Genomic DNA, 25,933 nt, shown 5'->3' on the forward strand with positions numbered 1-25,933 from the left:
TATTTTGCAACGCCAGCTACAACAGTGCCATGTGAATGTCTTTTCTCACTTTCCGGTGACATTGTAAACAAGAAGCGGGCAGCATTATCTCCTGCAAATGTAAACAAACTTGTTTGTATGAGTGGTTGGTTGGTTGAACAAGAAGTAGGACTGAGTGGACTTGCAGGGTCTAAAATTTTACTTATTTTTAATGCAGTTTTTTATACATAATTCTACATTTGTGAGTTCAACTTTCATGATGGAGGTTGCACTACAGTACTTGTATTAGATGAATTGAAATCCTATTTCTTTTGTTTTTATACAGAGAAAATACTTGTAATCAAAAATAAAGTTAGCACTGTACTTTGTATACTGTGTTGTAATTGAAATATTTGAAAATGTAGAAAACATCCAAAAATATTCAAATTAATGGTATTCATTATAGTTTAATTGCACGACTAGATTGTTAATAGGGTTGTCGTACGATTAAACTATGTAAGATGAAAGCAAGACTGATCAATACCAAATGATATAATCAAGGACTTTTAAAGCTTGGATAAGGCAATTACTGGAGGAGCAAGTGACAAGCGTTTTGCACATATTAATACTCATTTACAGATCTAATAGTAAAATGGACACTTTTATTCATAGTGGGTGAATTACATGATCTTCCTCCCTGACTTTTATACTCCTTTAGACACTCCTCTTTACCTAAAGATTTCTAAAACTACTTGTAAAAAGTACTTGTTGTAGCATTGTAACACTATACTAAGGTATAATGACACTTCAGCACAATGTCATGATGCAACATCAGATCTGACCACAACATAACAGGTTTCAGAGTAGCAGCCGTGTTAGTCTGTAGCCGCAAAAAGAAAAGGAGGACTTGTGGCACCTTAGAGACTAACAAATTTATTTGACCAAAAGCTTTCATGATGAAGTGAGCTGTAGCTCACGAAAGCTCATGCTCAAATAAATTTGTTAGTCTCTAAGGTGCCACAAGTACTCCTTCTTTTTGTGAATATCACAATAGTGATTCAAACTCTTGTTCTGCTTAAGTTGTCCCTGGCTTCAAGTACAAAACATGTATAAATGATGTATATGCACCTTGGAATGAGTAGTTAAAAATGTAAAATAGCTTTTTGCATTCTGTTTGCACTCTCTTCACACATTCGTATTGCACATATCTGTAGCTTATTGCCAATGTACTTGAAAATGAGTGTTTCTTCAAAATGTAACCAAAGCTAAATATGTATGGTAACTATAACCTTCATAGCATATAGCACTTTATTTTTTTTTTTGAGACTTTTTTCAAGATTTCCCATTTTTAAAAAAATTCAAAACTTCACTGAAATTTCAAAATTCATTTGGCACTAAAACATTCTATTTGTGTTCCCTGCTGTTGGATGTGTGATGGGTTGGATCACAGAAACCCCCTTGGGGTTGCCAACTGATGTGCCAAGACTACTTCTGCCCCTGCTTTCCCTGCCAGCCTGGGACTCCAGCACCCTGTCTTGTGGAGCCAGACATGCCAATCTGCTCCAGCACAGATCCAGGGTCTGAACCGCGTGCCCCAAAGCTGCAGACTTAACTGAAAGCAACTTAAGAAGTGTTCCTGTCTTTAACACTCAGATGCCCAACTCCCAGTGGGCTCCAAACCCCAAATAAATCCATTTTACCCTGTATAAAGCTTATACAGGGTAAACTCCTAAATTATTTGCCCTCTATAACACAGAGAGATATGCACAGCAGTTTTCCCCCCTAGGTATGAATACATACACTGGGTTAATTAATAAGTAAAGTAGGATTTAAGTGGTTCCAAGTAATAGCAGACAGAACAAACTGAATTACCAAGCAAAATAAAATAGAACACCCAAGTCTATGTCTAAGAAAACTGAATACAGATGAAAACCTCACCCTTAGAGGAATTCCAGTAAGCTTCTGTTTACAGACTAGTCTCCTTCTAGTCTGGGTCCAGCAATCACTCACATCTCCTGTAGTTACTGTCCTTTATTCCAGTTTCTTTCAGGTAGCCTTGGGGCTGGAGAGGCTCTCTCTTTAGCCAGCTGAAGACAAAATGGAGGGGTCTCCCCGGGGTTTAAATAGACTTTTTCTGGTGGGTGGACATTCCTCACTCCCCCTGTTTAGAATCCCAGCTACAATATGGAATTTTGGAGTCACATGGGCCAGTCATATGTCCATGCATGACTCAGAACTTACAGGTAGCAGCCATGGGTCACATGCTACCTTGAACATCCTCAAATAGATGTCTTATGTGGATTGGAGCATTCCAAGATCCATTGTTCCTTAAGTGCTTCTTGATTGGGCACTTAATTTGCACATTCCTTTCTCACAAAGCTGACCAAATGCTTTACAAAGGCTACTTAAAAATCAAGCCAGTACACAGCCAACATTCATAATTTCAAATATAAAAATGATACATGCATACAAATAGGATTAATAGATTCAGTAGATCATAACCTTTACAGAGATATGTTACATGGCATATGTAGCATAAAACATATTCCAGTTATGTCATATACATTCATGAGCATATTTCCATAAATTCTTATGGGGTGCACCATCACGGGATGTACAAATGATTATTTTACTGTTTCACACCCCAATCTGCCATCTTTAATTTAATAAATATAAATGAAAAATTAAAGGGGGGCACTATGCTTCCAGGGGTTAATATCGAGATGCAGAGCATTTCCTCTCTAGGTTACCAACCCATCTCCAGTTCAGGTTGGTAATGACTTAAAATTATCATCTAACAGCTGGCTAATAGCCTGTATAGTACAAGCAGATGGTCACTGTCCTAGTTCTTGATGGAGAGTGACATTCCCCTCTGGTGTTATCTGGACCAGTGATCTGCTAGGTCACTCCAACCCTACTCTGCTGTGAGAACCCCCACTCCTGGGCTGTTCACATACAGCCTCTGGTATGTAAGCTGCTTCTTGGATTGTGCAACCGAATGACGCTAGCCAATACCTCCGGTCCCAGACACAACCCTAGTAACCTCCATCTTGCCGTGTCCAGTTATGCCCACTGGATGCCGCAAGCTTATATGAGTTCGTCAGTTTAACACAGAAATTGATATGTACCAGGCCTGTTATCCCAAGGGGAGTCTCTGATGCACTTCAAACCAAATGCACTGCTTCAGGTAGAACAAACAAATTTATTAACTATGAGAGAGAGATTTTAAGTGATTATAAGTCAAAGCATAACAAGTTGGATTTGGTCAAATGAAATAAAAGCAAAAACACATTCTAAGCTGATCTTAACCCTTTCAATGTCCTTACAAACTTGATGCTTCTCACCACGGGCTGGCTGGTTGCTCTTCAGCGAGGCTCTCCCCTTGGATCAGCGCTTTAGTCGCTTGGCATGGTGTCTGTAGATGTAGGTAGAAGAGAGAGGAAGAGCATGGCAAATGTCTCTCCTTTTTATCATGTTCTTTATTCCCTCTTGGCTTTGCCCCACACCCCCTCAGAGTCAGGTGAGCATTACCTCAACGCAGTTCCAAACTGATCAAGGGAAGTGGGGTGACTCACACGAGAGTCCAACAGATTATTTTGTTGCTGTCTAGGCCAGCGTCCTTTGTTCCTGTGAAGCTGGGCTGGGTTTGTCCCATACATGCCCTGATGAGATGAGAACTGCCTCTCTGCTCTTAGGAAAGTTTTTGCCTGGGTTTATTTTAAGCCATGAAGACACATTTTCAGCCTCATAACTATATACATTAAATTTTAACCTGTAACATTACTACAACAACAATGCTCAGTGCATCATGAGCCTTCCAAAGACACCCGACATGACAAACTTTGCATTGGATTCCACACAATCATTTTATAAGGATGAACATGGGGGTGCTGGGTGTTCCCCCGAGGTACAGAGCAGCACACCTCCCCTCTTAGTTTAGTCACTGACTAGCTCGAAGGCAGTTTGTATTATAGTTCTCTTGTCATCCAGCCATTAAGGCCATGAGGCAGCGTGCCTCAGTTTCCCCTTTCACACACAGCACACCAGGTTTTTTATGGTTTCCCTGCTGTGATAAGCTTTAAACCTGTTTACAGGTATTAATTGAAAAGTAGCATTATTATAAGGTTTAACATCTGTGTCAAAATTCTTATCCCCAAAACTTATCACAGATGTGCATTTACAAGTATCTTTATGATACCACGCCCTCTGTTCAGATAGCGTAGTTTGAGGTTAGTTTGTTTATTACCCTTGGTGTCCTTTGCCTCTCTCCAATGTAATCAGTCACTGGCTTTTCTTTCCCTCCAGTGTTCCCCTCTATGTGGGCTCTTAATTTAATCATGTTTCTGGAATTCTGATGCCTCAGGGTCTGGCAAGATAGGTATTCAGGGGGATTCTGTACATTGGCTGGCCCTTTGGGAAGCAGACTCCCAACCCCAAGACTGTACATATGCAGAAAATCCAGCTCCCCTTTTGGGGTTACCTTGTGTTTCCTCCTCCCAGCCCGGAGTCCTTCCCTGCCCCCTAGAGGGCTGTGATCTGTGCTCTCTGGTCTAGGTCTGTTTACCCTTTGATCAAATTCACCTTTTCCCATAACTGCTGTCTGTGTCTCACCAGCCTGGGGGAAAACACCCCCTTCTCTGTCAGTCAGGTAGTTCTCACAAATTACCACCTGGCAATTTCCTGGTCTCAACTCCTCTGCTCAACCCAGGCATTGGAGCTGCATCTTGATTTAAAGAGACACAGTTACCTTCCAAAAACTTTTCAGAAATAGCATCCAGAAAAACCGAGCTCTGGAATGGGGTACCCTCTGCCACCCCTTTCTCTGTCCCTGAGAAGTCAGCTGTGTGACTGCTCCCCTCTAGGAGGCCAGTTACACAGTTCCTTCTCAAAACCTGTGTCACAGGCATCCTCCTAGTGTCCTGGGCATCCTGGAGACATTCCTGTACCCCCACTATTCCTTCCCCAGTTTCTGCCTCTGGGTCCCTCCTAAGACATATTTCTCTGTGCTCTATAGGAAGGGTTCTGTCTCCTGTTCACCTACAGAACTCTGCCATCGAACAACTGGGACAGTTTCCTTAATCACTGACAACACCCCTCCAGTCCCTGTGCCTGAGGGCATGTTGCCTTCTGCTGGAAAGGAGCTAGTCTCAGCCCCTCCCATACTTGGAAGTACACGGCTTCCCTGTGTTAGAGAGTCACAGGAATCCTCACCCACCTCAGTGGTTTCTGAGATCCCCAGTCCCTTCTCTGGGCTCTCCTCTGGGACACATTGCTCTATGCTCCCTAGAGCCGGTTTTATCTCTGGTTCAGCTGCGACCTGCTGGCCTGCCTGCATCAAGCCCCTGCTAACAACCTGGACAGTTCTCTCCTGGCAGGCATTACACCCCCATCCCTTCCTGGTGTGGTGCTGCCTCCAGCTGCAGTGCAGGAGTTGATCTCAACCACCCAACTTGGAAGCATGTGGTTTCTCCCTGTTGCAGAAGAATCAAGGAGACTCTCCCCCATTCTCTCAGCAGTTCCTGAGACCTTAGCCTTTCCCTCAGGGGTCCCAGCATAAAACTCCCTCCTGCTGCAGGCACTTTAACCTGAGCTGTGCTGTAGCTCACGAAAGCTTATGCTCAAATAAATTAGTTAGTCACTAAGGTGCCACAAGTATTCCTTTTCTTTTTGTGGAAAAAATCATTACGGAGGAGCAGTTCGAATAGGAGGTGTTCCACTACCCCCAAAGTCAAAACCTTTCCAAACCACATGGATTTTAGCTAGTGGTATGAGAAATCTGCTTTCTTCCACCCCCACAATCTCTGCCATTTGGCCAGGCAACATACCGGCCTTTGGGACCACACTCTGCTTAACCAGAGATCTGGGCCCCTGGGCCTCTTCCGCCAAGTATTCCTTGACATCAATTTGGACAGCCTCAACATGCTACATATCTGGTTCTGAAGAGGCTAACCTCACAAAAACAATGATAGGTTTCAATTGCTTGGGGGGTTTCTGTGTTGAGGACAGCAGAACTAATGTGAGCTATTAGTTGCCTGCTTCCTCGTAGCACAGGGCATTTATAAATTACACTGATAGCACCTTTTGGGCTCTTTTGCTTTTACAGGAGATTTGGGATAGGAGTTACCCAAAAACATTCCTCTATTGGTAAGAGAATGTTTAGGCTCCCAGCCCCCTTCCAGGGGCAAAAATGGGATTGTCCTTCCCACCAGTTTTAAACCCCGCTTTCTGTGGCCTGCCCTCAATAGACACCTGATTCTGTTCAAAGGCATCAGCTAAAAGAAGCCATCTCAACCACAGACTTTACATCTTTGTCCCATAGATGCTGCTTTACATCAGCCTTACATATGCTTAGGAAATGATCTTGAGCAACAAGATCCAACGTTCCCACAAAACGTGCCACCTCTTTACCCCTCACCCATTTTCCCAACAAATCTTTCATTTTGTTTACATATTCCCCATTACTCATACCAATATCCCTCTTAAGATTCCTAAATTTAACTCTATATGTTTCAGAGGGCAATCTGAAAACTTTGCAAAAGAGTATCTTTAAATTTACAATAGTCTAAAGCATCTTCAATAGGCATTCCATTGAATAAATTTCGAGCTTTACCAGTTAATTTCACAATCAGAGTAGGAACTCTCTTATCAGGGATTTCATGTGTTACCCACAGCCTTTCAAAGGTAGTCAGATATTCAGCAATATCATACTCTTCACTATATGCAGGAATTAAGTGTTCCCATTTGTTGATTTTTGGAGTGATGGGAGTTGTTGGGATCCGGGGGTTCTGCTTCTGCTTCTCTAGCAGGTCCAGTTGGTGTTTTCCGCTCTCTTTCTCCCTGCTCTCTCTTTCATAGCCCTTCTGCGTGCAGCCTCCTCTTCTTTGAGCCTCATTTCTGCCGGCCGCATTTGAAACTCATGGTCCTTTTCCTTCTCTGCAGCTTCCAGTCTGGCCAGCTCTAGTTTTGTAGCTGCCTCACTGGTAGTCATTTTTCTGCTTTCTTGTGCTTATTTCCCATTACTGTAACATTACTATAACAATGCTCAGTGCATCATGAGCCTTCTGAAGACACCTGACACGACAAACTTTGCATTGGATACCACACAATTATTTTATAAGGATGAAGATGGGGGTGCTGGCTGTTCCCCTGAGGTACAGAGCATCACAGAGAGGTATAAACATCTCAAAACATAGTTATAAATTATCCTAATTGGCGGTCTAGGCAGCCAGGCTGAACACTGAATGAGAACACCAAGGACTGAATGAACACCCCTGTGATGGTGTGTTCACTCCTCACAACTCCTGTGCATGCTAATATGGGCCAGGAGGAGCCAGTCAGTCATATATGCTGCACCTGGAGGGCAGCCAGGGATTGATAAAGCCTAATTCAAAAATGAAGCCCAGCTGTGGAAAGAGTTGGGTTAGAATTATCAAGACAAGAAGTCAAGTCAGCAGGAGACTGCTGGGATGGGGTCTGTAGTTGTACGGGGGAGCAGAATAATTCCTGGGATAGGGAGTCTGGCAAGGGGCTGAGGTAGCCATAGGAAGTAGAGGAAGCTCTGGTGGCAAACCCAGACATAGAGAAGTGGGATAGGAAGGACTCAGGGAAATCACCACAGGAAGTGAGACTGAGTGCAGACCTGGGTTGCTAGTTGTAAGGCCCATGGGCTGGAACCTGGAGTTGCAGATGCACTGGGGTTCTCCTACCAGCCGCTGGGAAATAGTACCTGACTTAGAAGTGGAATGGAAGACTGCCTGAGGTGGCACCTGGATAGCTTGTCCAATGGGACTTTGATATCCTGGACAGTATGCTGTGACCTGGCTGGAGGGGCACATCACAAAGAGGGAGCACTTTGGGTTGTGAAGAGAGGAAAGCACAGGGTGAGCAACCAATGACACTCGCTCTGTGGGGCAAAAGCTAATTCCTAGACCTAGCTACAAAAAGGTGCATGTGCAGTGAGTGGAGCCCTTTACATACCCTTTCAGCCCTTGAACTGGTTCCACAGACCCAAGCTGGCAGAGCAGTGCTAAGAAGTTTATGCTGCAGCTACCCACGTGGTATCAGTTCAGTGAATAGACTGCTGAAGTTTCCAGGACTGGCAGCCTCCGACAAGTATTAACAGTCCATCTTTGCAATAAAAAATGAGTAGCTACAGAGGTAAAAGTAACAGCTAAACAAAAGTGCATTTACGATGATTCACACATACTAGTTTGTGCTGTCAGCCTGAGAATGTGGACTAGTAAACTGTGTGCTAGGTGTAATAATATACCAATTTCTTAATTGTTCTAGCCATACTTTTCCTCTGCTTTTCCTGTTTGCATGTTTAGCAAATGTTGCTTTATGTAAGTGAGTCCTAAATTAAAAGGAAAAACAAGAAAAGAGAAGGGGACTATGATGGGATGTAAACCTCACAGTGATACTGAGTGGGTTAACAGGAGCCTGGGAGCTCAATTACCAGGTCTGCTAGTACTTGGAAAGGGGTTCAGTAGGTCAATTAGCAGGTCCACTGGAAAGCAGTGAGGTATCCTTAAGGTGGGAGTAGAGGGGGAAAAAAGAGGGAGTTTTTTCCTGTTTTCAGAGAATGATCTGATAAAAAAAGTCAGGAGTGAGGAGAATTGGGGAAAGACACAGGAAGGGAGTTGCCCCCATTTTGAGACCTGCCAGAAGAGTTAAGACTCCTGGGAGGCAGCCATGGGGTTCTGGTGCTCAGCTGAGGAACAAAGTATCAGAAAAGACTTATGAAGGCCTATGACTAAAGCTCAAGCCTAGGAAAGGTGGGAGTGGTTTAAGTTTGAATTTCTGGCTTGGGATTTGTTGGAGAACTCCAGGGAGGAATTGAGAGAGTCATGGGCCCTGAAGGAAGGGTAATTCCTGAGACCTTGGAGTCTGAGGGTGTGACCAGGGTCCCCTGGGGGGAGAAGGGGGAGAACAGGGGGGCACACTGAGGTTGCTCAATTAGGGCAAACTGCAAAGAATGGGGCACACAATCCCCAAAGCTGTTAGTTATTCCGATACTTAAATCTACACAGCTAGTAACAGAACAGCTTCCACAATACCTTATTGGTTACACAGAAGCCAAAACACAGTTCCCTTAAAAGCAACCCAGCCTTTGGGCTCCCTCCCAGACAGCCGAGTCAACTATGAAAGTTCTACCAATCCCAAAGGATTGGACACGTTACCTCCCAGGTTAATAAATATTTCAGATCTTACCCAAATACACGCTTACAGCCAATTCCTATTAACTAAACTAAAAATTATTACAAAAAGAGAGAGAGAGAGAGTGTGTGTGTGTGTATTGGTTAAAAGATCATTATACATACAGGCATGAGTACAGATCTGAGATCAGTTTCATAGTGGAGATGATGATCTTAGGAGTTGCACAGAGTTCATAGAATTAGTCCATAGGTTTAGTCCAATGTCCAACACCAGGGTGATCCAAATGAATTTGGAGACCTCAATCTTGCAGCTCAATGCTTCCCCTGATAAAGCATAAGCAGCTCTGAGATGAAATGATCAGGTCCCAATATCCTTTATACAGTTCCTGGGCAGCACAGAGTCCTTGGATGAACAATAGGCCTTTGAAATAAGCTTCTGTTTCCCAAACATCACCTGTAATTAGCTACGTGGATTAACATAAGGTAATTATCCATTGAGCAGTTCAAACACAGTTTACCAAAAACTTTAAAGAGACATATAGACTGACATTTCACCCAATATTCATCTACATTTTAATATTCCCTTTTGATCTCTGAATCAATAGCTATAGTAATAGACAGCCATTTAAACAGATACTTCCTAACATCTAACAAGATATAAGTAAACACATACAATTAGTATCACCTTTAATTCTTTAACAATACAGGTTTGCATTTCAAAGTTCTAGCCTAACATGGAATGGCCCTAATTACCATTTACATACTTTTCTAACATGTCTCTAAAGGTTGAATCTGGGTCATTTAGCCTGCGAGCTGCTTAACCTTTCTAGCCATGTGTCACAGATGGGAACACCTACACAGTGAGACTAGGAAGGGGCAGTGGGAAAAGTCTGAGGACAGGCAGGAAGTAGTCCAGGGAGGAAGCTGTAGGCCTGAATAAACATATGTTGCTTGCCCATTAGTGTATCCCTAGACTGGAACCTAGAGAAGAAGGGAAACCCAGACCCTCCCATCAGTCACTGAAAAAGGTGGTGCAAACAACCTGGAGACCAGGGGTGGAAGGACTGTTGAGTTGGGATTCGGCTTGAGGCTCTGGGGCTATTGTTTGTTGGACTTTTGGTTATACCTGAGGGGGTGAGACTTTCAAGTGACCTGGCTCAATGGCTGAGTCATGAGAAGAAGCAAACCACTGCAGGGCTGGAGCAGCTGTCAGCAAGAAGTGATAGATGAGAGCCTGCTTTGCCACATCCAGACTTGAAGGGGCATATCTGGTAATGAATCTCTCCTACAGGGAGGAGCAAGGTGACTCTTACTGTGTAATGGGAAGGGGATGGAGTGATCATTTATTTTTAAACTTGCCTATGAAGTGTTATTGATAACTTGGTTCCAGGGCACCAGGGAGGTGAGGGGTCCATGAGACACTCTCTATCAAGATGTGTTCTTCTGTCCCCTGAAAAAGTTTCAGAACCCCTGAGGTAAATCCAGGTACACACACAGGTATCCTTTGAATGCTGTTTTATTAGCAAAGGCAGGAGAAGCCTGATGGGCACACACCCTGAACTAGTCTACGCAATATGGGACACAATGGTGTCTTTAAAGGAACATACTATTGCAGAGCTTAGGTTGTGTGTCATTTTTTAAAATTTAAACTTACTAAAGGTTTTTCTTTTTGCATGACCACAGGGTGCCCGCTAGGTTCTGTGATTTAATGCTGCTTAGTGTGTATGAACATGAAGCCGTGGAATGTATTGGTAAAGGCTAACTTCTGATACGACTTGTTTGATTTGGGGGTAACAGCAACAAGTGAGGTCTAGTCCTAAAACAACTTCTAGGAAAAGTGAAGAGCGGAGTGAAGGGAGCATCAGAGAAGATTAATCTGTATGCACTGTATGTGCAATCATTTACATACTCTGGATGGCTCCCACATAAATTTGAGAGACAGGGTGGGGCCTATAATGCTACACTCATATCTTAGTATTAAATTTCCTTGGTTTTGCTTTTTAATCTTGAAAACGTACTTCAGTTTCAGTGTGCCCAGATGCTTCTGGGCCCTCTAAATAAGGGGTCAAGGAGGAGTCCTAGCTGTAACTCTAAATGAATGAATTTCAAATCAGTGACACTTTTTTTAATGTTATTTGGAAGTATTATTGAAAGGAGAAACTCTGCCATGCAGCTGTATGAATATGAACTCTGAAAGCAATGCTATGGTTAATGGTGCAAGCATATATTTCAGTTGTTATAACTGCTCTCCATTGAAGGAAATGTGGGACAACTTGCACCACAGTAGCAGAAATAGCATTCCTATGTGGAGAATATAATGAGCTGAAATAATATGGACAGGGTTATGCAATGAGATGGTGAAGAGGCAAGTGTTGTAGATACTCCCTTCCACCCCTTTTTTAAAGGCAGTATACTTATGTTTAACAAAACCTACCTTGTAGGGTGGCACATGTCTGAAAGGTGACTGTAACAATGGCTTCAGGATTTTAATGTTAAAAGATAGTTTACCTAATGGTCAGCTGGGTTCAGATAGCCTAGGCTTCTTTTCATATTGCTCATCTTCACCAGTAATAATTCTGCAGGTCTAATTAGGCCATCAACACCACCTGTGTAGTCCTAGTGTCCTTGAGATTATCTCCTCAGCGACATTTGTGCAGGCCAGTGGCCTTCAAAGGATTTCCACAGGTGTGACTGACTGGAACTTAGTAAACCATTTTGTTTGATACTCAAGTTCTCTGCTTCCTCTCTTCACAGTGTTGGCTCTGTGGGACTAGCAGGGGTAAAAAGCATTATGGCTGGTCTATACTGGGAATTTATATTGGCATAGCTATGTCTCTGAAGGCTGTGAATAATCCACACCCCTGAGAGAGGTAGCTATGCTGATCTAACGCCTGGTGTAGACAGCACTAGGTTGACGGAATAATTCTTCTGTCAACTTAGCTACTGCCTCTCAGGGAAGTGGATTACCTACACTGACAGGAGGGTTCTTCCGTTGGCTCAGGGATTGTTTACCCTGAAGTGCTATAGACACACTGCTGTAGCAGTTTAAGCGTAGACATACCCGCACAGATTTATTGGGGTCACTGGCATCCTCACATATGATTAACTTAATGCAGAAAGCAGATCTGCTAGGCAAAAGTGTCATTTTTACACACTTGCTCATAGAATAAAAGTGCATCTTGGGTCACCCTTCTGGGGACTAGCAAAAATTGGTAGTCTAGTCTTTGATTACATGGCAAACAAGATTGTACCACAAACCACTACTCTAGAGACTCGGGTGTCTTAGAGGTGGTTTAAAATGCAGATTTCACTGTATGCATCCTGTATATTGTTGATGGCCCCTTCAACATTTTTTTATCTTCAGCATGTGCTGTTCTGTAATGTCTTTTATCAAGTTATTGGGCCCATTTCTTAGGTTCACTACAGCTCCTTTGCAATACTCCATCAATGCAAAACAACCATAAAACTCAGCTTAGGGGGCAATTGTGGGTGGTGTAGAACCTGTATAGGTGCTCTACCTTTCTCCCCTATCCATCCTTTTCAAGTCCTGCCAGAAGGGGCCTGGTTGGGGGTAAGAGGGCATAGCCAGAGTGGTGCTGCTTTCTGACTATTGATGTGTACGTCCCCTTTAGAAAAATATTTTAACAGTATGGTGCTTTTTTAATTTCTTTAGCCTCTTTAGTAGATACACAAGTACAGTTAACAAAGAGCTGGCACCCCACACAAATGTTGCAAAAATATAAATCTATGTAATATTCAAGATGGAAGACTATACCAGATACTTGCATTGTCTGAAAGCCCCTGGGACCAGACTTAAGCACTAGTATCACACACAGACTGAGGAGAGGTGGCTTGTGCCTTCTCTATTCAGGAGTTTCTGGGAGCTGGTTTTGCCCCTGGTACAGGCTAGGCCAGCCCTGAAACCATTGCAGTTGGCACTACATTGTCAAGATGGTCCTGCACCTTGACAACTCCCCTTCCCACTTTGAAGTGATTCTTCCTGCCCCACCATCTATGTAGTTTATGCTGTGACATTGGGGGGCATAAAGCAAGTTCCCTTAGGAGGTCTCTTGTTGCAGGGTATTCAGGGGAAAATCTTGTGACCCCTGTATACTGGCTTAGCCAGCACAAAGCGGCCTTGTCACAGGGGTGAATTCCCCTGTAGGCTCTAGCCTCATGCCTTACACAAGAAAAAGACCCTTCTGTCAAGCTGTCTGGAGTGGCTCATGAATTCGGGTGCCAGCCTCGGGCAAACTGTTACAAACCAGGGCACAAACCCCAAACTGGTTGAGTATTCTACAATTAGATTTCACCAATCAAGTATGAACTACTCAACCACTGCAACTGCTTTAACATGGAGTCACAGATAGTCCTCTTGAGCATTCCGGTCTATCTCGCCACCCAGGCAAGACTGCCTTTATGATAATGGCCCCTTACACCAAAAATCACAGCAATATTCAGGTTATTCCCAGTCCCAAAGGACCCATCACTTATCCCAGGTCAATTTTACCTCAGATCTCTCACAGAAGACCATGCTTTTATCCAATCCTATATTAAACTAACTAAAGGTTTATTAACTAGGAAAGCAAAATAAGTAAGTTTAAAGTAGGCAAACATATACACACACACACAGACACACAAAAATGAGTTAGTCTTGGGTTTCAAAAAGTACTAGATGCTGCTGTATATATGTCCTTTAGGGCTAACCCATGCTAAGATGCTTGGAGATCCCTTACTTATGTTTAGAAATATCGCCCTCTCCAAATTCCAACCAGCAAAGTGATACAGTTCTTTCTGGTCAGGGATTTTTATTCCTTTCCCCCAGAGTTCAAACTGATGGAATGAGGGTTTGTGCACGTCCTCTCTTCATGGGTATGAGGGGAGCAATTAAAGTATTTTGTCCACCGATATTCCACAATAGTTCATTTGGTGTCTATGGGCCTTCTTTTGTTGGGCAGGAGATGACACTTCTTGTCGTAAACTAGTATTTCACACGTGGTAATGCTTCTCCCTGACTGGATTTCCAGTTGCATAGCAAACACTTATAGTTACAAAGTAAATAGTTACCCTATAACAGGGATTGGCAACCGTTGGCACATGGCCCGTCAGGGAAATCCGCTGGTGGGCTGGGATGGTTTGTTTACCTGCAGCGTCCGCAGGTTCAGCCGATCACAGCTCTCACTGGCCACGGTTTGCCATTCCAGGCCAATGGGGGCTGTGGGAAGCAGCAGCCAGCACATCCCTCAGCCCGCACCACTTCCTGTGGCCCCTATTGGCCTGGAACAGCAAACCGTGGCTAGTGGGAGCTGCGATCAGCCGAACCTGCAGACACTGCAGATAAACAAACCATCCCAGTCCACCAGCGGCTTTCCCTGACGGGCCGCGTGCCAAAAGTTGCCGATCCCTGCCCTATAACATGGGATACAGATATTATAAATGAGATGAATGCAGGCAGCAACTTACAAGCATTCCATAAAGTCTAAACACATTCTTAACATCTATTTTACCAATACTAACACACAGGTGAGCCAGAATGGCTTCCAGTTATGCATTGGTCAGTGCTCAGTGAGGCCTAAGGGCACCTGGTCTGCTATCATAACACTACCTCATTTGGTATGTTCTGTACTGTTTTTCATTTCAGTTCTTACTTTAGAATATCCTGTCTAGTCTCAAAGTCTTCAAGAGAAAACCCCAAGCACTTTCAGAGTGAAGGTTGAAACTCCAGGCTTAATGTAGCCTCTTAGCCTGTGCATAGCTCAGATTCAGATTACAATATTTTGCTGAAAATGATACTGTTCCAGGTATAGAGAGCCTGAAATCAGAAGAACTTGAATTTTGTCATCTCCAGCATTTAACTAATTTAGGGACTAAGCCAACCTTAAACTGAATAAAAAGCCAAATTGCTCTAAGTTCTTGTACAAAATGAATTTTAAGGGCTGACTTATGAAGCATGAGGAAGCAGAGCTTGTAAAAGAAATGCTGAGTGACAGCCTTCACCATGAGCTACTACTTCTGAAATAGTGTAGGTGGGGGCTCTACTGAATTGCTTTGCCTCCCAGAGTCCAATTCTGCACTCTCAGTGCAGGTAGCACTTTTGGGAAAATCAAAGGGAATCTTATCTGCATCAAGATTGGCTCATGTGAACATGTTTTAATACAGCCAAATGCGAGGTCAATACATCTCAGAACAGATTAACCAGTGCAACAACTTCCCTAGGACTGTGGTGGGTTCTCCATCACTTTAAGTCTTTAAATCAAGCCTGGATGTATTTCTAAAAGAGATGCTACAGCTCAAACAGAAGTTTATGGGCTTGAAGTGGAAATTACTGTATAAGGATTTATAGCCTGTATTATACCAGAGGTCAAACCAGATAATTGTCACCTCTAGCCTTAAAAATCTACAAACCTATGAGAGATTTTGGGCCAGGGCCAGATTGATCATTCCTGCAAAGCTATCTGAAAATTCTCTTACCTGGCCAGTGGAGGATCACTTCAAAGTAAGGATTGTCAAGTGAAGTAGCATTGCTCTATGGGCTTTGCCATCCCCGCTCTTGGTGGCTGGTAGAGGGGACATGGATGTGTGTTCCTATACCCTGGTGATCCTTGGCTGCTGGAACAGCCCCTTGCAGCGTTCAGGCTATTCCAAATTGCCCCTGGAGGATCAGCCCTACAGAATGATCCAGGGAGCACAAAAGTTGCTTAAGGTGGTCTCCCACCTTGATTGGCCTAACACCCTGCTTTGCTGAACAGCCCCATCACCCTGGGCGGTTGGGGTGTGCCTACTTAAGTGATTCTGTTGGAACTGTTTTAATATCCTGTTTCATCCTGTGGATAAAGTTCTTTATCCTTCCTTGCCCTCTCCATTACTATTACATTCCTATGTTCTGTCTCATCATGTTTCTCCCGTTTTGTAAAAATAGAGAGATAGTTACAGGCACTTAACTATTACAGTGCTCCCAGATGCTGCTTCTGTATAATAAACAAATTGAGATTCACTTGTGTGTATAGATCAGAACAGCATACTCTGCATGTGTTCCTTGAGAGCGTTCCATATAGCAACAGCCACAGAGAGCAATTTCCTTGTTCCCCCACGTCTTTGACACCTGAGGTCAGAACAGGCAGCACACAGAAGAGAAGAGTGCCAGGCACCTTTCCCCTCCATTTTGTACCACTAGGGAAGGACTGGGCACAGCTCCAGGCCTCACATTTCTCTAATTGCATGGACTGCGCAAGGCTATTGCCACTAGCAGGGCTGGTGTTAGGGGGGTGGCAAGCAGGGCAAATGCTCAGGGTCCCGCCCCATACCACCTCTGGGGCCTCAGGCACTGCAGAAATCCAATGTGTGAGCAGGTCAGGAAGGCGGGATGTGGGGGCCAACTCCCCAGGTTTTGCCCTGGCCACTAGCAGAGGTAACCACCCCAAATTGTGGATGGAGGAGGTGGGGTCCAGGGTGTGCTCCCCTCCATGCCAGCCAGCAGCACCACCTCAGCTGGATTCTCAGTGCTTCAGGGGTCTTGGTGGGACAATCATAGAATATCAGGGTTGGAAGGGACCTCAGGAGGTCATCTAGTCCAACCCCCTGCTCAAAGCAGGACCAATCCCCAATTAAATCATCCCAGCCAGGGCTTTGTCAAGCCTGACCTTAAAAACTTCTAAGGAAGGAGATTCCACCACCTCCCTAGGTAACGCATTCCAGTGTTTCACCACCCTCCTAGTGAAAAAGTTTTTCCTAATATCCAACCTAACCCTCCCCCACTGCAACTTGAGACCATTACTCCTTGTCCTGTCCTCTTCTACCACTGAGAATAGTCTAGAACCATCCTCTCTGGAACCACCTCTCAGGTAGTTGAAAGCAGCTATCAAATCCCCCCTCATTCTTCTCTTCTGCAGACTAAACAATCCCAGTTCCCTCAGCCTCTCCTCATGAGTCATGTGTTCCAGACCCCTAATCATTTTTGTTGCCCTTCGCTGGACTCTCTCCAATTTATCCACGTCCTTCTTGTAGTGTGGGGCCCAAAACTGGACACAGTACTCCAGATGAGGCCTCACCAATGTCGAATAGAGGAGAACGATCACGTCCCTCGATCTGCTGGCTATGCCACTACTTATACATCCCAAAATGCCATTGGCCTTCTTGGCAACAAGGGCACACTGCTGACTCATATCCAGCTTCTCGTCCTCTGTCACCCCTAGGTCCTTTTCCGCAGAACTGCTGCCTAGCCATTCGGTCCCTAGTGTGTAGCTGTGCAATGAAACCACACAAGGCACAAAACGACCAGTCTGTTTATTTTCAAATGCTACCTGAATATGTCATTCTCCCTTTGGCATGTACTTCTTAACATCTCCCCTCACTAGGATTTATTCTTTCCCTTAACTGTATTTTACATGAAATGCTTAGGGATGTATATCTAATAAAGAGAATTACAGCTGCATTATGGGCATACACAGGTTTATACGACTTGTACACTGTATTTTTGTTCAACTGGTTAAAGCTGCCAGTTTACACCTTGCCATCTATTTTGCTAGTGTCAGCTACAGTATGGTAGAACATCTGCCATTTTTGTGAACTTGAATGAAAACAAAAGATAGCATTGTTTTAATATGTCTTGCCATGTATCCATTTGGGTCTGTTTGTGAACAGGGGCCACTGCATCCATCTTCCCAGTTATGTGGCATCACCACTGAATGTATTTCATAGTTTACAAGATGGATCTTGGATTCACAGATATTATCACTGCAATAGTGCTGTAATAGGGTAGTCTGGCCCATTTTCAAGAAAGCAGAAAAGGGAAGTATTTGAAAACCGAGAGGAACCATACTTTATTCTCTGATAATTTTTCCTTAACACTGATGTTTATAGAAATGGCTTCAATTCTTCCTGCCTGACACTACTGCATCTCTATTAACAGTTCATCTCCCTTAAAACTACTTTTCTCATGTTAATTAAGATAGCATTGGTGACAATTCATAGTTGCTAATGAGCAAAAACAATCTTAATCTGTGTTTGACAGCTTCAGTAGACATTTTAAACGCCGACTTCTTAGAAGGCATAAGCCAGTGATGCCCTCCAGAGAAGTGCACAGAATTTTTTTTCCCCCTCCAGCAATATCCCCTGGTGTTTGTCTACTTGCATGTAGAGGGCATGTTATATAATTATAATTATTCTTACTAGACCTCAACATTTTTTACAAAACAGAATACGAGTACTTGAAAACAACAACACAAAACTGCTCTAATATCAGGAAAATTTCCTCCAAACAAAAAAACTTAGAGGACTGTGTATGGCAGTACTGGGGAAAAATTAGTATGTAGCCCTTTTGGAAACTGGGCAATTGATCTGCAGGTTATTCAAGGTCTTTTTTGTTCACAGGCATAACTGATTGTATCCTAGTAGTCTGCAGATATGTTGGAAGTAATAAAACTTTTATATCCACTCTTATAAATACCCCAGCATTCTACCACAATAAACAAACAATCAACTCCTCCTCCTTTCCTTCCCCAAAGATGCTATAATCAAGAACAAGCAAATGCCACGTTACACCAGATAGTTGATACTAGTGGTTTTGGACGTAGAAAATGTAAAACTTCTAGTCATTGGAGGAAAAAGAAAAAGCTAAGCACAATATTTGTTGGTTAGATAACCCTGAATATGCTGCAATACAAACTTCAGAGGTCTGCATTAGGAATGTATAGTTATCTGCAATGTTGCATTTGCCCAAATTGTATATATCTGAATTTACAAGGAGACTCACCTGCCCTTCTTATATATCTCATGTATTTCTTTTCCTTGCTGGTGAGCTCTGCATTCAGTAGACAAAACCCATCCCCACAACAGCAAGAAGATGCTAAACTGCATTTTATGGACAGTCAACATGATATTCTGGGGTCCTATATCCAGAAATAGTCCACACAAGAAGAAAACAAAAATGTAGATTCTGTTTCTCTTTTTAAGACATTATCAGTCTCTTCATTATTGGAAGGATGTTTACTCATACAAAAAAATCATCCTGCAGTATTTAATCTGGACAGTGGGGAAAGCAATTTCCATTAAACCTATAAATCCCTCTACGTCAGATGGTAGGGATTTTCGAACAGTGTAGAATTCACGTATTCCTACAAAACGTTTTTTTGTTCAAACATGCTATTGTATAAATTGGTTTAAAGCAAAATCTTTCAAGTATTTTGGAAAATGGCATATATATTTCTGGAGAACCAGGGTATTCTAGCTGATCAAAGATTTCTTTAATTGCTGATTTAAGTGTACCTGTTAATGCCTAATATGATAGTCTTTATAAAACACTTATTTGTGTTTGCTTCCAGCAGCTAATCATCATAATTTCTATCTAGCTTTTAAGAAACATATTTGATCTTATTTTCCCTGGTTTTGCTTCATGCTTGCAGCGTGTGGTGATGCCATTGTTGCTGTGCTTGCAGAACCTGTGTCACGCACTTCACTGCCAAAATATCCAGTTAGGGAGGTAAAGATAAGCATAGGGAGAGTCACTTATCCTCTCTGCAGTTGGATATTTGTAAGAGATCATGGCCGATTGTCACTTGCAGACTAGAGAATGACAGAGGGCAAAGAGAGCAATGGAGGATTTCAAGGGACTAGAGGAAAAAATGTTCTACGTCTTTAGCAAGTAAAGCAATTGTCTCAGAGGTTAATTAAAATTAGCAATAGCTGTTGCTTGCATTTCTGTACTTGCTGCAAACAGCCTGATCCTTCTCTTTGAAACACTGTAATGGCTCCCCATTATGAACAGCTTCAAGTTTAAACTCTTGGCTTCATGACTATGCAGCTCCGTGTCAATCTACACCTTCTCTTATCACATTGCTACTATCCCTTGCATTCTACCATTGATGCCAAATTTGCCCTAGTCCTCCATTTCTTCCACATCTGTCAATATATTTTTTTTTTCAAAAACACGTGCCCACTCTGCATATAATTCCCACCCCATACCAGGACAACTAGTCATCACCTTCTCTTCAGGCTGATTCCTCTTAAAGGCATCGGGGGCAGATTCTTGCCTGGTATAAATTGTCATAGTTCTGTTGAACACCTCAGCTGCTATATAGAGTTTATGGCTAGAAGGAACCATTAGATCATCTAGTCTGACCTGTATGTCACAGGCCACAAGAGAGATGCGGCGGGCACGTATGCTATGAGTGGAGAATTGTAAACATAGTACCAATATTTAAGAAAGGAGAAAAAGTGATCTGGGAAACTACAGGCCTCTTAGTTTGAGCTCAGTTGTATGCAAGGTATTTAAACAAATTTTGAAAGAATAATTAAAGACAGAGGTAAACCGGATAAAATACATGATTTTACAAAAGGTAGATCATGCCAGATCAACCAGATATTATTTTGAAAAGATAACTGATTTTCTAGACAAAGGAAATTTAGTAGATCTAATCTACCTGGATTTCAATAAAATATTTGATACAGTTCCAGATAGGAAATTAGTTAAATTGGAAAAGATGAGGATTAATACAAGAATTGAAAGGTGGGTAAGGAATTGATTAAAAGGGAGACTACAATGGGTCACGCTGAAAGGTGACCTGTCAGGCTGGAGGGGGGTACTAGTGGAGTTCCTCAAGGATAAGTCTTGGGACCAATCTTATTTAAGATTTTCATTAATGACCTTGGCAAAAAAGAGGTGGAAGTGGGCTAATAAAATTTGCAGATGACCCAAAGTTGGCAGGTATTGCCAACATAGCGGAGGACCAGAATACCAGGCAAAAAGATCTGGATGACCTTGAAAACTGGAGCTATAGAAATGGGATTAAGTGTAATAGTTGAAGTGCATGACATTGCACTAACTACAATTTTTGCTATAAAATTGGTGGAATATCAATTGGAAGCGACAGAAGAGGAGACCATTTTTATTGGGAGAGCACAGGATGACTGAGCTGCCAAAGTGATGTGACTGTTAAAAGGCTAATGTTGTAATGCAATCATAGGATGCAGCAGGCAAGGTATTTCCAGTAGAGATAGGGAAGGGTTAGTATCTTTGTACAAGGCACTGGTGAGATGACCTCATCTGGAATACTGTGTGCAATTCTGGGCTCACGTTTAAGAAAAATGAATTCAAACTGGAACAGGTGCAGAAAAGGGCTAATAAGATGATCAGAGGACTAGAGAACCTACCTTACAAGAGGACACTTAAGGAGCTTGGCTTGTTGAACCTAACAAAATAAAGGCTATGGGGAGATATGATTTATCCCTCTGATGTATTTAGAGAACAAATAGAGTGAGGAGTTATTTAAATTAAAAGCCAATGTTGGCACAAGAACAAATGGATATAAACTAGCCATCAATAAATTTAGGCTTGAAATTAGATGAAGGTTCATAACCTTCAGAGGAGTGAAATTCTGGAACAGCCTTTCAAAAGGAGTAGTGGGGGCAAAATACCTAACTTCTTTTAAGACTGATCTTGATAAATTTATGGAAGGGATTATAGGATGAGATTGCCTATGATGGCATATGGCCCATCTATGACTGCTATAAGCAAATATCTCCAACAGCTGGAGATGGGAAACTAGATGGGGAGGGCTCCGAGTCAGGGCTGGATTAAGACCTTTAGAGGTCCTAAACACTGAAAAGTTTATGGTGCCCCCTCATATGTAATTCAACATAAAAATACTATACTGTAAAATAAAATTTTATTTTTTGAAATGACACAACTTACATGTATGCTGAAATTAAAATAGCTTCTTTCTAGATTTTCTGATTGCAAAATCCTGGATAAATTCATCTAAGCTGACTAGACGAAGCATGTCCGCTTCCATACACAATAGGGAAAGTGAATCAAGTCTGTCCTGACAAATTGTTGTTCTGAGGGTTTTTATTCTTTCCAGCTGAGAGGAAAAAAAATAGTTCTGCGGAGCAGTTAGTAATCAGTGTTAGAAAAATACATAGTGCAATCTCTCCATTTGGAAATGCACATTGTATTCAGTCTTTCAATATTCCTCCGTTCGCCACGAGTTTTCGAAGATAATGGCCAATGGCTCTGCAATCACATCCGCCAATTCCTTTAGCACTCTCAGATGCAACTCGTCCGGCCCCATGGACTTGTGCACGTACAGCTTTTCTAAATAGTCCCGAACCACCTCTTTCTCCACAGAGGGCTGGCCATCTACTCCCCATGTTGTGATGCCCAGCGCAGCAGTCTGGGAGCTGTCCTTGTTAGTGAAGACAGAGGCAAAAAAAGCATTGAGCACATTAGCTTTTTCCACATCCTCTGTCACTAGGTTGCCTCCCTCATTCAGTAAGGGGCTCACACTTCCCTTGGCTTTCTTCTTGTTGCCAACATACCTGAAGAAACCCTTCTTGTTACTCTTCACATCTCTTGCTAGCTGCAGCTCCAGGTGCGATTTGGCCAACCCGAGCAATATTTTTATACTCTTCCCTGGTCATATGTCCAACCTTCCACTTCTTGTGAGCTTCTTTTTTATGTTTAAGATCCGCTAGGATTTCACCGTTAAGCCAAGCTGGTCGCCTGCCATATTTACTATTCTTTCGACTCATCGGGATGGTTTGTCCCTGTAACCTCAACAGGGATTCCTTGAAATACAGCCAGCTCTCCTGGACTCCTTTCCCCTTCATGTTAATCCCCCAGGGGATCCTACCCATCTGTTCCCTGAGGGAGTCGAAGTCTGCTTTCCTGAAGTCCAGGGTCCGTATCCTGCTGCTTACCTTTCTTCCTTGTGTCAGGATCCTGAACTCAACCAACTCATGGTCACTGCCTCCCAGATTCCCGTCCACTTTTGCTTCCCCCACTTTGCTTCCCCCACTGATTCTTCCCTGTTTGTGAGCAGCAGGTCAAGAAAAGCTCCCCCCCAGTTGGCTCGTCTAGCACTTGCACCAGGAAATTGTCCCCTACGCTTTCCAAAAACTTCCTGGATTGTCTATGCACTGCTGTATTGCTCTCCCAGCAGATATCAGGAAAATTAAAGTCACCCATGAGAACCAGGGCGTGCGATCTAGTAGCTTCTGCGAGTTGCCGGAAGAAAGCCTCATCCACCTCATCCCTCTGGTCCAGTGGTCTATAGCAGACTCCCACCACTACATCACTCTTGTTGCTCACACTTCTAAACTTAATCCAGAGACACTCAGGTTTTTCTGCAGTTTCGTACCGGAGCTCTGAGCAGTCATACTGCTCCCTTACATACAGTGCTACTCCCCCACCTTTTCTGCCCTGCCTGTCCTTCCTGAACAGTTTATAACCATCCATGACAGTACTCCAGTCATGTGAGTTATCCCACCAAGTCTCTGTTATTCCAATCACGTCATAATTCCTTGACATCACCAGGACCTCCAGTTCTCCCTGGGTCAGCTCCCAGACTGCTGCACTGGGCAACACAGCATGGGGAGTAGATGGCCAGCCCTTTGTGGAGAAAGAAGTGGTTAGGGACTATTTAGAAAAGCTGGACATGCACAAGTCCATCGGGCCGGATGCGTTGCATCCGAGAGTGCTAAAGGAGTTGGCAGCTGTGATTGCAGAGCCATTGGCCATTATCTTCGAAAACTCGTGGTGAACGGAGGAAGTCCCGGACGACTGGAAAAAGGCTAATGTACTGCCCATCTTTAAAAAAGGAAGAAGGAGGATCCTGGGAACTACAGGCCAGTCAGCCTCACCTCAGTCCCCAGAAAAATCATGGAGCAGGTCCTCAAGGAATCAATCCTGAAGCACTTATATGAGAGGAAAGTGATCAGGAACAGTCAGCATGGATTCACCAAGGGAAGGTCATGCCTGACTAATCTAATCGCCTTCTATGATGAGATTACTGGTTCTGTGGATGAAGGGAAAGCAGTGGATGTATTGTTTCTTGACTTTAGCAAAGCTTTTGACACGGTCTCCCACAGTATTCTTGTCAGCAAGTTAAAGAAGTATGGGCTGGATGAATGCACTCTAAGGTGGGTAAAAAGTTGGCTAGATTGTCGGGCTCAACAGGTAGTGATCAATGGCTCCATGTCTAGTTGGCAGCCGGTGTCAAGTGGAGTGCCCCAGGGGTCGGTCTTGTTCAATATCTTCATAAATGATCTGGAGGATGCTGTGGATTGCACTCTCAGCAAATTTGCGGATGATACTAAACTGGGAGGAGTGGTAGATACACTTGTGGGCAGGGATAGGACCTAGACAAATTGGAGGATTGGGCCAAAAGAAATCTGATGAGGTTCAATAAGGATAAGTGCAGGGTCCTGCACTTAGGACGGAAGAACCCAATGCACCGCTACAGACTAGGGACCGAATGGCTAGGCAGCAGTTCTGCAGAAAAAGACCTAGGGGTGACAGTGGACGAGACGCTGGATATGAGTCAACAGTGTGCCCTTGTTGCCAAGAAGGCCAATGGCATTTTGGGATGTATAAGTAGGGGCATAGCAAGCAGATCGAGGGATGTGATCGTCCCCCTCTATTGGACATTGGTGAGGCCTCATCTGGAGTACTGTGTCCAGTTTTGGGCCCCACACTACAAGAAGGATGTGGATAAATTGGAGAGAGTCCAGCGAAGGGCAACAAAAATGATTAGGGGTCTGGAACACATGACTTATGAGGAGAGGCTGAGGGAACTGGGATTGTTTAGTCTGCAGAAGAGAAGAATGAGGGGGGATTTGATAGCAGCTTTCAACTACCTGAGAGGTGGTTCCAGAAAGGATGGTTCTAGACTATTCTCAGTGGTAGCAGATGACAGAACAAGGAGTAATGGTCTCAAGTTGCAGTGGGGGAGGTTTAGGTTGGATATTAGGAAAAACTTTCACTAGGAGGGTGGTGAAACACTGGAATGCGTTACCTAGGGAGGTGGTAGAATCTCCTTCCTTAGAAGTTTAAGGTCAGGCTTGACAAAGCCCTGGCTGGGATGATTTAATTGGGGATTGGTCCTGCTTTGAGCAGGGGGTTGGACTAGATGACCTCCTGAGGTCCCTTCCAACCCTGATATTCTATGATTCTATGTTTGTGAAGACAGAGGCAAAAAAAAAAAAAGAAAGCATTGAGTACATTAGCTTTTTCCACATCCTCTGTCACTAGGTTGCCTCCCTCATTCAGTAAGGGGCCCACACTTTCCTTGGCTTTCTTCTTGTTGCCAACATACCTGAAGAAACACTTCTTGTTACTCTTCACATCTCTTGCTAGCTGCAGCTCCAGGTGCGATTTGGCCCTCCTGATTTCATTCCTACATGCCCGAGCAATGTTTTTATACTCTTCCCTGGTCATTTGTCCAATCTTCCATTTCTTGTAAGCTTTTTTATGTTTAAGATCCGCAAGGATTTCACCGTTAAGCCAAGCTGGTCGCCTGCCATATTTACTATTCTTTCAACACATCGGGATGGTTTGTCCCTGTAACCTCAATAGGGATTCCTTGAAACGGAGGAAGTCCCAGATTCCTTGAAATACAGCCAGCTCTCCTGGACTCCTTTCCCCCTCATGTTATTCCCCCAGGGGATCCTACCCATCACAATATCCCTGAGTTTGGTAACTATTATGCCTGTTCCATGGATAGGGGGAAGAGAGCTACAAAGACATTAAGTCATTTGCCCAGGTCCACATAGAATGTCAGTGGCAGAGCCAGGAATAAAATCCTGGAGTCATGTAATAGCTGTCCATCAAATCCACTGTTGAAATTCTGAGTCCCTCAACGTAAAAGATGTATCTTTGTTTCAGCACTGAAATGGTCCTTCTGTGCAATAAACAGATTGTAAGATTACTGTGCACCACATTTGTGTTAGAACCAGTCCATCTCCAAAATGACAGCACAGCTGGAACAAAAAGGTATTGTGTTTTGCCTTAAGGCACCTTTATTCTGAAGCCTATAACCACAAAC

At 43.4% G+C, this 25,933-nt stretch overlaps 1 protein-coding gene across 3 annotated transcripts in view; it reads right to left on the minus strand.

The window, feature by feature from the left end:
* The window catches only part of GABRR1 (gamma-aminobutyric acid type A receptor subunit rho1), an 82,076-nt gene that overhangs the window by 53,569 nt on the left and 2,574 nt on the right, over positions 1–25,933 (minus strand). The window contains exon 2 of one of the 3 annotated variants that reach the window (XM_043542654.1): positions 9,279–9,577. The exons of the other annotated variants lie outside the window; for them this stretch is intronic. Within the exon in view, the coding sequence (XP_043398589.1) occupies positions 9,279–9,310 (32 nt within the window). The 5' untranslated portion in view covers positions 9,311–9,577. The remainder of the gene's footprint in view (positions 1–9,278; positions 9,578–25,933) is intronic. 3 annotated transcript variants of the gene reach the window in all.

The sequence above is a fragment of the Chelonia mydas genome, chromosome 3 (genome assembly GCF_015237465.2).
Source record: "Chelonia mydas isolate rCheMyd1 chromosome 3, rCheMyd1.pri.v2, whole genome shotgun sequence".
In the NCBI taxonomy this organism is placed as follows: domain Eukaryota; kingdom Metazoa; phylum Chordata; order Testudines; family Cheloniidae; genus Chelonia; species Chelonia mydas.